This window comes from Eschrichtius robustus, chromosome 3, assembly GCF_028021215.1.
Source record: "Eschrichtius robustus isolate mEscRob2 chromosome 3, mEscRob2.pri, whole genome shotgun sequence".
Taxonomy (NCBI): Eukaryota; Metazoa; Chordata; class Mammalia; order Artiodactyla; family Eschrichtiidae; genus Eschrichtius; species Eschrichtius robustus.
Genome location: NC_090826.1, coordinates 35,044,073 through 35,061,321, shown reverse-complemented (window position 1 = coordinate 35,061,321; position 17,249 = coordinate 35,044,073). Strand labels below are relative to the sequence as shown.

Here is a 17,249-nt window from a genome sequence, read left to right as displayed (position 1 = left end):
CATGTAGGCAGCAGGTCAATATATCCAAAACCCAAATTTCATCAAGTAGGTTGCAGAATCGCAGCATAAGTTGATTTCATAGCCTTGCCACATCTCTTATGTGAAAAATAGTGCTTTATTTGGAAATACATGCAAATCTGAGAATTGGGAACGAGAACATCTGACAGGATTCCAATAACTTTGAGCACCCTGGACCTAGAAATCCTACTGAGCCCCTCTTATCAGCATAAGCAGTCCTGCTGTCTCAGGAGATTAACCACTCTTGCATCGAGGACTCTACTGACTCCACCTGAGGCAGCTACCTGTGCAAGGATACCTATTATTCTTAACACCCACCCTATACCACTACCGCTTCTCTTTGCCTCCAACCCTACAACTAGAGTCAGATCCCAGCCCATCCTGGGGAGTGGGGGTTGAGTATAGGGACTGACCTAGGAGGACTGCCATATTGAAAGAATGGAAAGATTCTGCCAAATTAAATTGGCAGAAACCTGAGGAATACAGGTAGGTCTGTATTTGTAGGGCATTATACTAGGGAGAAAGGAATATAATGTTGAATAGGCTGAATTTATTGACATGGATGCACTTACCAGAGATTCAGGATTTAATGTGTTAATTTTAACATCTAACGTGACTTTAATAGTTTGCTTGGTTGGTGGACTGAAACTTGGACTCAACAGTGACCTGTGTTAAATGACATTAAGATGCCATACTTCCTTGGTATAAGAGAGGAAAGAATCCAAAGTCTTAAGTAGATAGGACGTTTGGAGTAGATTTGTCATGGGTGACCTGCTCACCCACCTCATCACTATGACCCACACATCACTCAGAAGACACTCCTCTCACCAAGGCTTTGCCAAATACACTGGTGAGGGGAGCACCCGATTCCTTGAAATGCTCTATAATGCTCTCCTACTGAGGATGATGGTGGGAGATGCCAACATTGAAGCCCTGATTTTAGTGGGGATGATGGTACTGCAGTGTGTCAGAGGTCAAGTGGCAATGTTTAACCCCCTGATACGCGGTGGGCATTATTACTCTTATTAGATAATAGGGCCAGAGATTTAACCAAATGGTTTGACTCATAGCAATCTTTGGTTGTAGTTAATTGCTCACAGTGATTACAGGACTAAAATAGATGAACAGCCTATTAAAGTTTTACTTGAGTTGTATTTTTAAATAAATGAATAAATAAATAAATGCACCTGGGTCTGGTGAACAGAGGCCCAATTTGAATGACAACAATGGAGAGTAATGGCCTCTTACTCAATCCCCAGACCTGAGTCAGTTCAGACCCAGAGTCCTTTTGCTAGGTTGTCTTCAGGAAGAACCTTGTGTGTGATGCGGCCACAAGCATGTGATCTTCTCCCAAGCCTTCCGCAAAGAGGCCTGTGGCCTTTTACCCAGGTGACTGGGCATTGGAGAAAGGGAACTATCTAGACTTTGGGGGAATTACATACAGTACAGTGGTTCTCACTCAACACTAATACCTTGGAACCCAAAATGAGACTAAGGTTCACAATTCAGAGTGGGGGCTTAAAGAAGTAAGGTGGAAAATGGAGTTTGAACACACAGAGTGTCTTAGAGTATGTCTGCAGTGATTCATTAGCTCAGTGTAGGTTTCATGATGGGCCTAGTGGGTTTGTGAATCTCCTCAGTGATTATTCCCCAATTCTTGAATGTACAGTCAAACTAGACAATCTGGAATAGTAGATTCTCTTTGTTGGCTTTCTGACCTGAGGGCTATTGATGGTAGAAAAGGCCAAGTGCTTGGAATGCCTCTTCAGAGTCTAGAATCAACTTATACCACCTTTGCCTTCAACCCATTTATCAAGCAACCTTCAAGGCTGTATGGTTTTAGTGGTGCTCAAAGCAAAACAAAGATCTGTGCTGTGCCAGGCTGCAGTGCAAACTGCTTTGCCACTTGGGCTTTATGACCCAGCAGACCCAAAGTTGCTCCAAGTTTCCATGGCAGCTGAGGAAGCAATATAGAGCCTCTGGAAAACTGTAGTTTAATGTTATGATTTGGGAGGAAAGTCATCTCTCCTCCCATAATAACTCTTTGCCTTTTGAGAAAGGTCCTTGCTTGTGACTGGCCCTGGCGGAGACTGAATGGTTGGCTGTGAGAAATCAAGTATCAAGTAACCTGAGCTGCCCTTCCTGAAACGAGGTGTTCTACTCTCGTAACGAGGTGTTCTATTATCCACTGAGCATTGAGCTGGGCATGTGCAGTAGTACTCCATCCTCAAACAGAATTGCTATGTAAAATACTGAGCCCAAGCAGGTCCTTAAGGTTCCAAGCTGCATTAGCAAGTGGTACTTACTTCTATTGCATCACCACCTCTCTCAACCCAAACCTATGGCCTAATGGGGAGTTCTATGACCAGTTAGCCAAGGAAGAATAAATTCGGTCCTGATGTACGTATGATTCTGTACAATATGCAGCAACCACTAAGCTGGGAGGAAGTGAGAGAGTAGCATTGACATATATACACTACCAAACGTAAAATAGATAGCTAGCGGGAAGCAGCTCAGTGCTTTGTGACCATCTAGAGGGGTGGGATAGGGAGGATGGGACGGAGACGCAAAAGGGAGGGGATATGGGGATATATGTATATGTATAGCTGATTCACTTTGTTATACAGCAGAATCAAACACAACATTGTAAAGCAATTATACTCCAATAAAGCTGTTAAAAAAATAAAAAGTAGGGCTGCTGTGGCATACAGCCCCAACTGAGGGGTAGCCCTTAAGACCAGGGGGAAGGGAAGTCTCAGTGGGCAAAGCTTGTGTTCACTTTGCCTGGAAAGGGAGATGTCCAGAGGCATGGACCTATGCTAATTTATAGAAAGTTTCTAATAGTTTGGCCAGATGATCAGGGATTTGGAAAGAATAATATTGGAGGACTGATGAAAAAGAGGCCTGGAAAAGGGGCCTGGACTAGAAATGCTGTCCAATTGGTGGGAATGTTCTATGTCTGCACTCTCCAACATGGTGGTCACTTGCCACCTGTGGCTACTGAGCACATGAAACGTGCCTAGTGTGTCTGAGGAACTGAATTTTTAATTTTATGTAATTTTAATTAACTTAAATTTAGATATTAATTTAGACAATATTAGACAGCACAGGCCTAGAGTGTGAACATATATGTGTTACATGTGTTTCTGCTCAGCAGAGGGCTTCCACAGAAGAGGTGGCTCTCAATAATCAGGTGGAAAAAATAGTACATTCTGGATGTCACTTAGCCTCTTTTTCTATCCCCTATTTGCTCACTCAGTGGGCTCACGTACAAAGTGCATGGGGGCAGGAATATATTTTATAAGGAGTCACCAAGGCTAATCCACTCAACTTGCTAAAAGCACAGATCAATGTTGAGCAACAGTTATGGCACCATCCACTGGGGGGCCAGGCAGTCACCTGGTAGTAGGTTTATTATACTGGACCCCTTCCACCATGCAGAGAACAACAATTTGTCCTCGGTGAAAGAGACACTCATTTTATTTTATTTTATTTTTGTTCTTTTCATTAATTTTTATTGGAGTAGAGTTGATTTACAATGTTGTTAGTTTCTTGCTGTACAGCAAAGTGATTCAATCATACGTATATATATATATCCACTCTTTTTTAGATTTCCTTCCCATTTAGGTCACCACAGAGCACTGAGTAGAGTTTCCTGTGCTATAGAGTAGGTTCTCATTAGTTATCTATTTTATACATAGTAAGGAAACACTCATTTTAGATATGGATTTGCTTTCTCGGTCCACAATACTTTTGCCAGGACCACCATCTGTGGACTTACCAAATTCTTTATTTCTTGTCATGATATACTACCACACAACATGGCTTCTGACCAAGAAAATCATTTTACAGTAAGAGAAGTGAAACAAAGGCTCATATATATGAGAGTCATTGGTCTCACCATATATCCCACTATCCAGTAAAAAAAACCAACCTGCAAAACAGTGGAAAGACCTATGGAAGATGTAGTTATGATGCTGGCTAGGTGAAAACATCTTTTGAGGTTCAGTGATGTCTGATAAGATGATGTCTAAACTTTTAACCATTGATTGATATATGATGCTCTTTCTCTCAGAGCCAGAATATGGGAAAGAAACCAAGAGCTGGAATGGGAGTGGCTTTTCAAACCTATACCTCATTGGCAAAACATGTGTTATTGTATTATTGGTAGTTAACTTATAATTAAGTTTTAAAGTCAGTATATCCATGTGGATTGAGACTGAAGAAGCAGCAATTAACATTACCCCCAAATGACCACAGATGCTGCTGGGACTCTGAGAAGTTAAGTGTATCAATGAAACAGGAGGCAGGGCACAACCTTTAAAAGAATGACATAGCTGTTGAGGATACGACAAAAACTGGTTGGAACCGATTAGATCAAAGATGGCAGAAGATTCGACTTCCAGTAGACTTTGAGCCTCATTATATGCTCGTCGTAATTAGCTAAACGACATACCCACAGGTGCCGTGACAGTTCTGAGGCCAACCATAAAAGTCCAAAAAGTGGGCAGTCGCCCAATTCCTGCAAATCCCTGTCCCTTCTCCAAAATAGTTGGAATAATCCTCCCACTCATTAGCCTATGAAATTACCCAGCCTTTAAAAATTAACCACGTCATATTTCGGGGCCTCTCACCTTCTGAGATGGCCCACACTCTGTCTGTGGAGTGAGTTTCTCCCAGGGCTGCTCTGGCCTTTTGAGATGGACTGCATTCTGTCTATGGAAAATGTTTCTCTCTAAATAAATCCATTTCTTACCTATCACTTTGTTATCCACTGAATTCTTTCTGAGATGAGACAGAAGAACCTCAGCTTCATTAAGTCCTGAGACCAGGTGTGTGATCTCAATTAAGACAGTGGGCTCAAGTCCCAGTCTGGGTTTTGGCTGGGTTCAAGTCCCAATCTGAGTTGTGCGATTTCATTTTCATTTATATGAGTGATAGTGCATCCTATTAGGAGAAAGCATACTATTCTTCATTTTTTAAAAAAAAAATTTTAATTTAATTTAATTTTTTTTTAATACAGCAGGTTCTTATTAGTTATCTATTTTAAACATATTAGTTTATATATGTCAATCCCAATCTCCCAATTCATCCCACCACCAGCCAACCCCTCCCGGCCCCTCTACCGCCACCATCGCTTTCCACCCTAGGTGTCCATATGTTTGTTCTCGACATCTGTGTCTCTATTTCTGCCCTGCAAACCGGTTCATCTGTACCAGTTTTCTAGGTTCCACATATGTGTTGATATACGATATTTGTTTTTCTCTTTCTGACTTACTTCACTCTGTATGACAGTCTCTAGATCCATCCACGTCTCTACAAATGACCCAATTTCGTTCCTTGTTATGGCTGAGTAATATTCCATTGTATATATGTACCACATCTTCTTTATCCATTCGTCTGTCGATGGGCATTTAGGTTGCTTCCATGACCTGGCTATTGTAAATAGTGCTGCAATGAACATTGGGGTGCATGTGTCTTTTTGAATTATGGTTTTTTCTGGGTATATGCCCAGTAGTGGGATTGCTGGGTCATATGGTAATTCTATTTTTAGTTTTTTAAGGAACCTCCACACTGTTCTCCATAGTGGCTGTATCAATTTACATTCCCACTAACAGTGCAAGAGGGTTCCCTTTTCTCCACACCCTCTCCAGCATCTGTTGTCTGTAGATTTTCTGATGATGCCCATTCTAACTGGTGTGAGGTGATACCTCATTGTAGTTTCGATTTGCATTTCTCTAATAATTAGTGATGTTGAGCAGTTTTTCATGTGCTTCTTGGCCATCTGTATGTCTTTTTTGGAGAAATGTCTATTTAGGTCTTCTGCCCATTTTTTGGTTGGGTTGTTTGTTTTTTTTAATATTGAGCTGCATGAGCTGTTTATATATTTTGGAGATTAGTCCTTTCTCCGTTGATTAGTTTGCAAATATTTTCTCCCATTCTGAGGGTTGTCTTTTTGTCTTGTTTGCAGTTTCCTTTGCTTTGCAAAAGCTTTAAACTTTCATTAGGTCCCGTTTGTTTATTTTTGTTTTTACTTCCATTTCTCTAGGAGGTGGATCAAAAAAGATCTTGCTGTGATTTATGTCAAAGAGTGTTCTTCCTATGTTTTCCTCTAAGAGTTGTATAGTGTCCAGTCTTACATTTAGGTCTCTAATCCATTTTGAGTTTATTTTTGTGTATGGTGTTAGGAAGTGCTCTAATTTCATTCTTTTACATGTAGCTGTCCAGTTTCCCCAGCACCACTTATTGAAGAGGCTGTCTTTTTTCCACTGTATATCCTTGCCTCCTTTGTCATAGATTAGTTGACAATAGGTGTGTGGGTTTATCTCTGGGCTTTCTATCCTGTTCCATTGATCTATATTTCTGTTTTTGTGCCACCACCATATTGTCTTGTTTACTGTAGCTTTGTAGTATAGTCTGAAGTGAGGGAGTCTGATTCCTCCAGCTCCATGTTTTCCCCTCAGACTGCTTTGGCTATTTGGGGTCTTTTGTGTCTCCATACAAATTTTAAGATTTTTTTGTTCTAGTTCTGTAAAAAATGCCACTGGTAATTTGATAGGGATTGCATTGAATCTGTAGATTGCTTTGGGTAGTATAGTCCAATATTTTCACAATATGGTTTCTTCCAATTCAAGAACATGGTATATCTCTCCAACTGTTTGTGTCATCTTTGATTACTTTCATCAGTGTCGTACAGTTTTCTGAGTACAGGTCTTTTACCTCCTTAGGTAGGTTTATTCCTAGGTATTTTATTCTTTTTGTTGCAATGGTGAATGGGATTGTTTCCTTAATTTCTCTTTCTGATCTTTCATTGTTAGTGTCTAGGAATGCAAGAGATTTTTGTGCATTAATTTTGTATCCTGCAACTTTACCAGATTCATCGATTAGCTCTAGTAGTTTTCTGGTGGCACCTTTAGGATTCTCTATGTATAGTATCATGTCATCTGCAAACAGTGACAGTTTTACTTCTTCTTTTCTGATTTGTATTCCTTTTATTTCTTTTTCTTCTCTGATTGCCGTGGCTAGGACTTCCAAAACTATGTTGAATAATGGTGGCAAGAGTGGACATCCTTGTCTTGTTCCAGATCTTAGAGGAAATGCTTTCAGTTTTCACCATTGAGAATGATGTTTGCTGTGGGTTTGTTGTATATGGCCTTTATTATGTTGAGGTAGGTTCCCACTATGCCCACTTTCTGGAGAGTTTTTATCAGAAATGGGTGTTAAATTTTGTCAAAAGCTTTTTCTGCATCTATTGAGATGATCATATGGTTTTTATTCTTCAATTTGTTAATATGGTGTATCACATTGATTGATTTGCATATACTGAAGAATCCTTGCATCCCTGGGGTAAATCCCACTTGATCATCGTATATGATCCTTGTAATGTGTTGTTGGATTTTGTTGAGGACTTTTGCATCTATATTCATCAGTGATATTGGTCTATAATTTTCTTTTTTTGTAGTATCTTTGTCTGGCTTTGGTATCAGGGAGATGGTGGCCTCATAGAATGAGTTTGGGAGTGTTCCTTCCTCTGCAATTTTTTGGAAGAGTTTGAGAAGGGTGGGTGTTAGCTCTTCTCTAAATGTTTGATAGAATTCACCTGTGAAGCCATCTGGTCCAGGACTTTTGTTTGTTGGAAGATTTTTAAGCACAGTTTCAAGTTCATTACTTGTGATTGGTTTATTCATATTTTCTATTTCTTCCTGGTTCAGACTTGGAAGGTTATACATTTCAAAGAATTTGTCCATTTCTTCAATGTTGTCCATTTTATTGGCATATAGTTGCTTGTAGTAGTCTCTTAGGATGCTTTGTATTTCTGTGGTGTCTGTTGTAACTTCTTCTTTTTCATTTCTAATTTTATTGATTTGAGTCCTCTCCCTCTTTTTCTTGATGAGTCTGGCTAAAGGTTTATCAATTTTGTTTATCTTCTCAAAGAACCAGCTTTTAGTTTTATTGATCTTTGCTATTGTTTTCTTTGTTTCTATTTCTTTTATTTCTGCTCTGATCTTTATGATTTCTTTCCTTCTACTAACTTCGGGTTTTGTTTGTTTTTCTTTCACTAGTTCCTTTAGGCGTAAGGTTAGATTGTTTATTTGAGATTTTTCTTGTTTCTTGAGGTAGGCTTGTATTGCTAAAAACTTCCCTCTTAGAACTGCTTTTGATGCATCCCGCAGGTTTTGGATCATTGTGTTTTCATTATCATTTGTCTCTAGGTATTCTTTGATTTCCTCTTTGATTTCTTCAGTGATCTCTTGGTTATTTAGTAACGTATTGTTTAGCCGCCATATGTTTGTGTTTTTTATCTTTTTTTCCCTGTAATTGATTTCTAATTTCATAGCTTTGTGGTCAGAAAAGATGCTTGATATGATTTCGATTTTCTTAAATTTACTGAGGCTTGATTTGTGACCCTAGATGTGATCTTTCCTGGAGAATGTTCCGTGTGCCCTTTGAGAAGAAAGTGTAATCTGCTGTTTTGGGATAGAATGTCCTATAAATATCAATTAAATCTATCTGGTCTATTGTGTCATTTAAAGCTTGTGTTTCCTTATTAATTTTCTGTCTGGGTGATCTGTCCATTGGTGGAAGTGAGGTGTTAAAGTCCCCCACTATTATTGTGTTACTGTCGATTTCCTCTTTTATAGCTGTTAGCAGTTGCCTTATGTATTGAGGAGCTCCTATGTTGGGTGCATATATATTTATAATTGTTATATCTTCTTCTTGGATTAATCCCTTTGATCATTATGTAGTGTCCTTCCTTGTCTCTTGTAACATTCCTTATTTTAAAGTCTATTTTATCTGATATGAGTATTGCTACTCCAGCTTTCTTTTGATTTCCATTTGCATGGAATATCTTTTTCCATCCCCTCACTTTCAGTTTGTATGTGTCCCTAGGTCTGAAGTGGGTCTCTTGTAGACAGCATATATATGGGTCTTGTTTTTGTATCCATTCAGCGAGCCTGTGTCTTTTGGTTGGAGCATTTAATCCATTCACGTTTAGGGTAATTATTGATATGTATGTTCCTAGTACCATTTTCTTAATTGTTATGGGTTTGTGTCTGTAGGTCCTTTTCTTCTCTTGTGTTATCCGTTTAGAGAAGTTCCTTTAGCATTTGCTGTAGAGCTGGTTTGGTGGTGCTGAATTCTCTTAGCTTTTGCTTGTCTGTAAAACTTTTGATTTCTCAGTTGAATCTTAATGAGATTCTTGCCAGGTAGAGTAATCTTAGTTGTAGGTTCTTCCCTTTCATCACTTTAAATATACCATGCCACTCCCTTCTGGCTTGTAGAGTTTCTGCTGAGAAATCAGCTGTTAACCTTATGGGAGTTCCCTTGTATGTTATTTGTTGTTTTTCCCTTGTTGCTTTCAATAATTTTCCTTTGTTTTTAATTTTTGTCAATTTGATTACTATGTGTCTCAGTGTGTTTCTCCTTGGGTTTATCCTGCCTGGGAGTCTCTGTGCTTCCTGGACTTGGGTGGCTATTTCTTTTCCCATGTTATGGAAGTTTTTGACTATAATCTCTTCAAATATTTTCTCGGGTCCTTTCTCCTCTCTTCTCCTTCTGAGACCCCTATAATGTGAATGTTGTTGCGTTTAATGTTGTCCCAGAGGTCTCTCAGGCTGTCTTCATTTCTTTTCATTCTTTTTTCTTTATTCTGTTCCATGGCAGTGAATTCCACCATTCTGTCTTCCAGGTCACTTATCTGTTCTTCTCCCTCAGTTATTCTGCTATTGATTCCTTCTTGTGTATTTTTCATTTCAGTTATTGTATTGTTCATCTTTGTTTGTTTGTGCTTTAGTTCTTCTAGGTGTTTGTTTTTTAATTCTTTAGGTCTTTGTTAAACATTCCTTGCATCTTCCCGATCTTTCCCTCCATTCTTTTTCCGAGGTCCTGGATCATCTTCACTATCATTATTCTGAATTGTTTTTCTGGAAGGTTGCCTATCTCCACTTCATTTAGTTGCTTTTCTGGGGTTTTATCTTGTTCCTTCATCTGGTATAAAGTCCTCTGCCTTTTCATTTTGTCTATCTTTCTGTGAATGTGGTTTTCCTTCCACAGGCTGGAGAATTGTAGTTCTTCTTGCTTCTCAAGCATACTATTCCTCTTATTGTTTATAAGGTTAAATATTGGGTAAAAGGGTTTGTTTGGAAGCTGACTATACAAAGTGGACTGTGACATTGCTTACCAGGGCCCCTATTTTTCTAAGCTGTCCCCTGCACTGCAAGGTTGGAAGTCTGAAAACATTTCCCAAACTCCCTTGACAGCAGAGTTCCAGTTTGGTTTCTGCAAATGAAAGGCAGCTGCACACAGTTTGGAAAGCATGGGAGAAAGCACAGGAAAAGCCACTGTTCTCCTCTAGCACTACTGGAAGCAGATATGGTAGGGGGTCCCTGGAGAAAGAACCAGGCATGGCTTTCTTGACAGAAGCCATTTTTGGTCTAATCCATTTTGTGATCTAAGCCTGGCCAAAATGCTTGTCCTTGAACAGGTCTCAGTAATTAATGATCTTAAGGGAAGTGAGGGAATGTAAGAACAAAGGAAAAGGAGTCAAGAAACAATAGTTCAGCGATAAATCTAGTCCTAGTTCCTCCTCAAGGGATATACATAACAATCTGATACACGTCTTTGAGTTCTACAGGAAGTAAGACCCCCACCTAGGTGGAGGACAGAATGATGATGTTGACCCTCATGACTTCAGTCAACTAAAGCTTGGACTCTATGGACCTTTGCCCCAATTCTATGCTGAATTCTCCTCTGCTCAAGCTCTTTCATGAATATGCATGTACCCTTAGCTTAAAACTTCCCCAATTTTGCTGTTCAAGGAGACACTGCTTTGGGAGAGAGCCCTGGTGTTCTTACTTGCTGCAAGTAACAAATCCTTCCTTCTCCTGTTCTTTGGCTTGGCTGTATCTTTCGGCTCAACACCTACCAAGAGGCAAATCCAGTATCCGGGTAACACTACCAGGTAAATGAATGGGAAGACAGCAGATGAGACTTTTGTAAGGGCTTCAGGGAGAGTTCCTGCAAATCTCCCACTTTGGTGCTGCAGGAGTTGGTTTCCCTGTGATTTCTGAACTTCTGGATTTATTGAAAGCTGGCAACCTTCTACTTACCCCTACCTCTCCCTTCCAACAGTTCTGTAAGCATGTTATTCCCCGTGTTAAATTCCTTCTTGCTTGCAATACCTAGAGTAGATTCTGCTTTCCTGACTGAATCCTGACTAAACTTAATGGGTAAAGTGCTAGGCGTTCAATAATTATTAGCTCTTATTAGCTATCAATTAGGCCTAAGGGAATAGGGAAACTGAGAAGCATACCTATTTGCTTTCTTACCTCATCAGATTTTCTTTTTTCATATTCCAATTGTTTAAGTTGGGCCTCTTGTTGCTGAATTCTGGATTGTTGCTGAGAACTGGTCATTTCCAGTTGATTCTCTTTATCCTTTAAGATTTTCACTTGCTTTTGTAGCTCATTCATATTCTGATCTAGGAGTTTCCTGAGGGCAATTAATGTACATTAAACCACACTGTGAATTGCAAAGTTCTGCAAAAGAAACTCTTCGACCTAAAATTGTTACACTGGGCACAGGGGATTTTTTTGGTTCACTGAGTTAAGGTAGGTGTCCATAAGATAAAGGGACCAACATCAAAGGAAACTCCTTTGTGACAGAAGCTTTCCTTAGTTTTCTCTCTCACTCCTGAAAACCACCCTATGAAGAAGAAATAATTTTCCTTATTTACCAGAGGAAGCTGTGGCACAGAGAGGTTAATTAACTTGCTCCAGGTCACACGGCTAGGAAAAGATGGAGGTAGGGCTCTAATTCCAAACTCTTTATTCTTTCCTTTTTTTTTTTTTTTGGCCATGCCCAGGGATCAAACCCATGCCCCCTGCAGTGGAAGCGAGGAGTCTTAACCACTGGACCCTCAGGGAAGTCCCCGGGATTCTATATTCTTTGTACTTGTTCTCAGTGCTTCACGAGCTGAATCCCATCATCTTCTTGCTTTAATATAGGGTTGTTAGTTACAAACACTATTGATACTAATGCACACATGTTAACACTGCTGTAGCATTCTCCTTTACTCTTTTTTTTTTTTAAAATAAATTTATTTATTTATTTTTGGCTGTGTTGGGTCTTCGTTTCTGTGCGAGGGCTTTTCTCCAGTTGCGGCAAGCGGGGGCCACTCTTCATCGCAGTGCAGGGGCCTATCACTATCGCGGCCTCTCCCGTTGCGGAGCACAGGCTCCAGACGCGCAGGCTCAGTAGTTGTGGCTCACGGGCTCAGTTGCTCCGCGGCATGTGGGATCCTCCCAGACCAGGGCTCGAACCCGTGTCCCCTGCATTGGCAGGCGATTCTCAACCACTGCACCACCAGGGAAGCCCTCCTTTACTCTTAAGATAAAGTAAAAATTCTTTTTTTGGACTTTGGGATCTTAGTTCCCTGACCAGGGACTGAACCCACCCGGGCCCTCAGCAGTGTGGGAATTCCTTTAATATGGTTTGTTAGCTAGCTTACCTTTCTAGCCTCATTTTCTTGCCACTTCCTCTATCCTCAAACATTTTGTTCCAGGCAAAATGCACTTTCTCACTTCCTGAAACAAGTCATTCTCCACACTTATTCCTCCCCTGCAACTCCAACCTTTTCCCTATCCTCCTCTTCCAGGCCTTCCTTTGCCTGATATTTTCCACTTAGCTTTCCCATAACAACGACTTGACTCTCAGCTTAAATAGCTTTCTTTGAGGAAGGCTTTCTCGAGCTTCCTAGACCAAATTAGGTGTCCCTGCTATGTGTTATCTGAGCATCCTAAACCTCCCTTAGTATAACACGTCTCATACTTCGTTACAGTTACAAAGTCTTATGTGTCAGGATATTAATTATAAAATTATTTTAGGGACTTCCCTGGTGGCACAGTGGTTAAGTCTCCATGCTCCCAATGCAGGGGGCCCGGGTTTGATCCCTGGTCAGGGAACTAGATCCCACATGCAAGCTGCAACTAAGAGTTTGCATGCCACAACTAAGAAGCCGGCAAGCCACAACTAAGGAGCCCACCTGCTGTAACCAAGACCCAGCACAACCAAATAAATAAATAAATAAATAAATAAAATATTTTAAAAAATTATTTTATAACAGCAAAAAGTCTAAAAAACATTTTATATAAATTACGATATATCTATGTAACAAAATGCTATACAACTGCTTAAAATATTATGAAACTATAAATCCATAACAGAAAGGTGGAAAATCACAAAATATTTGGAGATTAAACAAACATACTTCTATCTAAACAATACATGTGTCAAAGACAAATCTTAAAATTATTTTAAACTACGTGTATTTTACATGAAAATGAAAACACAACTTATGAAATTTGTGGGATGTGGCAAAAGCAGTGCCTGGAGAGAAACTTATAGCATTAAATGCAAATATTATAAAAGAAGAAAGATTAAAAATCAATAATCTAAGCTTCTATCTTAGGAAACTAGAGAAAGAAGGCTAATATAAGCCTAAATAAAGCAGAAGAAAAGAAATAATAAAGATTAGAGGAGAAATCAATAAAATTCAAAACAGGAAAACAGTAGAGAAAAACCATGAAACCAAAGCTGGTTCTTTGAAAAACTCAATAAAATTGATAAACCTCTAGCCAGGCTAGAGAAGACACAAATTACTAATATCAGAAATGAAAGCAGGATCATCATCATCACTACTGATCCTATGGACATTAAAAGGACAATAGAGGGATAGTATGAACAACTTTATGCCCACAAATTGGATAACAGATAAAATGGACCAATTCCTTGAAAGACGCAATCTACTAAAATTTACACAAGGAGAAATAGATAATCTGAACTGGCCTATATCTATTACAGAAATTGAATCAATACTTAATAGCCTTCCAAAAAATAAAGCACTAGGCCCAGATGGTGAATTCTACCAAATATTTAAGGAAGAAATGATACCATTTCTCTACAATCTCTTCCAGAAAAATTGAAGAAGAAGGGACACTTCCTAACTAATTCTATGAGGCCGGCATACCCTAAGAGCAAAACCAGATAAAGACACTACAAGAAAGGAAAACTATAGACCAATCTCACCCATGAACAAGTCCAAACTCCATAATGTGGCTAGTTAGGCTCAGCATGACCAAGCCTACCTTACCTTTCTAGTCTCTCTCTTTTTTTTTTTTTGCCACTTCCCTTATCCCCAAACATTTTTTTCTAGCCAAAATGAATATTCCACTTCGCTGAAGAGAAGAAGATGATGATTTTGACAACAGTAACATCAAATATAGAAATAACAACAATAATAACACCTTGGTAGTAGTGGCTTTGTAAAATGTGTCAACTTGGCTAGGAATTCCTTCCATGTATGTTTCTGGTTAGAGTGGGCTACAAGAGATCTATTTGTGCAAGATTTGGAGGGTGGAAGTGAAGCATTTTTACACTTGGAAAATCAGAGCAGGTGCTTCTGCAGCTCATACTGTTGATGCTTATCTGCTGCTCACCGTGGCGTGAGGTGACAGCTGGGCCTGCAACTGCTCCACCTTCCCTCTCATCCTCCTTCATCTTCTCCATCTCCTGGGCCAGGTGTCTTTTTAGCTCCTTGATGAGGGGGACAAGCTTCTCCCTACTTTATCAAGGTTGGAGGCAGTGAAACTGACCTGGGTTCTAGGCCAGCCTCTGCGGTTCAGCTTGTGCTCATGGGTTCCAGCTCTCCCTCACTTTATATCCATTTTCACTTCCTGACTGGTTGCCCTGCGGACTTCAAGTTCCAGCATAAGAAACAAAGATGTCAGCCTTACAGACTGTGTAACCTGTTCCCACAACTGTATAAGACGAGCTCTCTGTAACAAATCTCTTATTATTGATAAATACATATTCCTCCTACTGCTTTTACTTCTTTGTTTGAACCCTGACTGATACAAGTGCTTAGTATGTGCCAGACACTGATACAAGCCAACTCCTATAACTCATCCAATCCACACGCTGATGCTATGAGGTAGGCGTGGACAGGCACAGAGGATAAGAAATTTGCCCAAGGTGATACAGCTACTAAGTGGCTAATAAGATGTCCATAGTATATTGTTAGGTTAAAAATGCAAATTCCAAAGCAATAGAGTAAAATGATTCAACTTAAAAGAAAATAAAACTAGAATAAAAAATATATGCATAAACATAGAAAAATATATGAGAAATACATAGCACCACTTAAAGTGGTTATTGCTGAAGCGTAAAATTCTGAAGAACGTATGCCTTTTATTTTATATAGCTCTTCAATATTTGAAATTTTATGATAGGCAGTTATATTATAATTATACTTGCTGGAATTTATCCCAAGGAAATAAAGGATATGCATAAAAATTTGGCTAGGAGGGTATATATTATGTTATTTTTTCCTATAGCAAGAAACTGGGAAAAACGTAGATGTCCAACAATAAAGGACAGAGTAAATAAATTATGGCATGTTATTAAAATAATGTTCTAGAAGAAGATTCAATGGCAGGTAAACAGATTATACTATTTTAAGTGAAAAAAGTAGGTTACAACATAAATATCTAAATTGGGGTTGCTCTCCTCAGGTTACAAAACAATGTGTACTAGATAGTCTCCTTTGTTGTGGAAAATAACTTCCCTCCATATTTCATTTTCCTATACTTAGTTCACATGTTTCTTCTACATATTTCTTTTTTTTTCGTATTAGTTATCCATTTTATACATATTAGTGTATATATGTCAATCCCAATCTCCCAGTTCATCACACCACCACTCCCCACCACTTTCCCCCCTTGGTGTCCATATGTTTGTTCTCTACATCTGTGTCTCTATTTCTGCCCTGCAAACCGGTTCATCTGTACCAGTTTTCTAGGTTCCACATATATGCGTTAATATACGGTATTTGTTTTTCTCTTTCTGACTTACTTCACTCTGTATGACAGTCTCTAGATCCAACCACGTCTCTACAAATGACCCAATTTCGTTCCTTGTTATGGCTGAGTAATAGTCCATTGTATATATGTACCACATCTTTATCCATTTGTCTGTCGATGGGTATTTAGGGTGCATCCCTGACCTGGCTATTGTAAATAGTGCTGCAATGAACACTGGGGTGCATGTGTCTTTTTGAATTATAGTTTCCTCTGGGTATATGCCCAGTAGTGGGATTGCTGGGTCATATGGTAATTCTATTTTTAGATTTTTAAGGAACCTCCACACTGTTCTCCATAGTGGCTGTATCAATTTACATTCCCACTAACAGTGCAAGAGGGTTCCCTTTTCTCCACACCCTCTCCAGCATCTGTTGTCTGTAGATTTTCTGATGATGCCCATTCTAACTGGTGTGAGGTGATACCTCATTGTAGTTTTGATTTGCATTTCTCTAATAATTAGTGACGTTGAGCAGCTTTTCATGTGCTTCTTGGCCATCTGTATGTCTTTTTTGGAGAAATGTCTATTTAGGTCTTCTGCCCATTTTTTGATTGGGTTGTTTGTTTTTTTAATATTGAGCTGCATGAGCTGTTTATATATTTTGGAGATTAATCCTTTCTCCGTTGATTAGTTTGCAAATATTTTCTCCCATTCTGAGGGTTGTCTTTTCGTCTTGTTTGTAGTTTCCTTTGCTGTGCAAAAGCTTCAAAGTTTCATTAGGTCCCATTTGTTTATATTTGTTTTTATTTCCATTTCTCTAGGAGGTCGATCAAAAAAGATCTTGCTGTGATTTAGGTCAAAGAGAGTTCTTCCTATGTTTCCCTCTAAGAGTTGTATAGTGTCCGGTCTTACATTTAGGTCTCCAATCCATTTTGAGTTTATTTTTGTGTATGGTGTTAGGGAGTGTTCTAGTTTCATTCTTTTACATGTAGATGTCCAGTTTTCCCAGCACCACTTATTGAAGAAACTGTCTTTTCTCCATTGTATATCCTTGGCTGCTTTGTCATAGGTTAGTTGACGATAGGTGTGTGGGTTTTTCTCTGGGCTTTCTATCCTGTTCCGTTGATCTATATTTCTCTTTTTGTGCCAGTACCATACTGTCTTGATTACTGTAGCTTTATAGTATAGTCTGAAGTCAGGGAGCCTGATTCCTCCAGCTCCGTTCTTCTTTCTCAAGATTGCTTTGGCTATTCGGGGTCTTTTGTGTTTCCATACAAATTGTGAAATTTTTTGTTCTAGTTCTGTGATAAATGCCATTGATAGTTTGACAGGGATTGCATTGAATCTGTAGATTGCTTTGGGTAGTATAGTCA

General features: G+C 39.2%; 1 protein-coding gene across 4 annotated transcripts in view; it reads right to left on the bottom strand.

Annotated features, from left to right (window-relative positions):
* The window catches only part of CCDC30 (coiled-coil domain containing 30), a 164,618-nt gene that overhangs the window by 30,161 nt on the left and 117,208 nt on the right, over window positions 1-17,249 (bottom strand). For all 4 annotated transcript variants that reach the window (XM_068539659.1, XM_068539661.1, XM_068539663.1 and 1 more), the window contains one exon: window positions 11,349-11,511. In XM_068539659.1, the coding sequence (XP_068395760.1) occupies window positions 11,349-11,511 (163 nt within the window). The remainder of the gene's footprint in view (window positions 1-11,348; window positions 11,512-17,249) is intronic.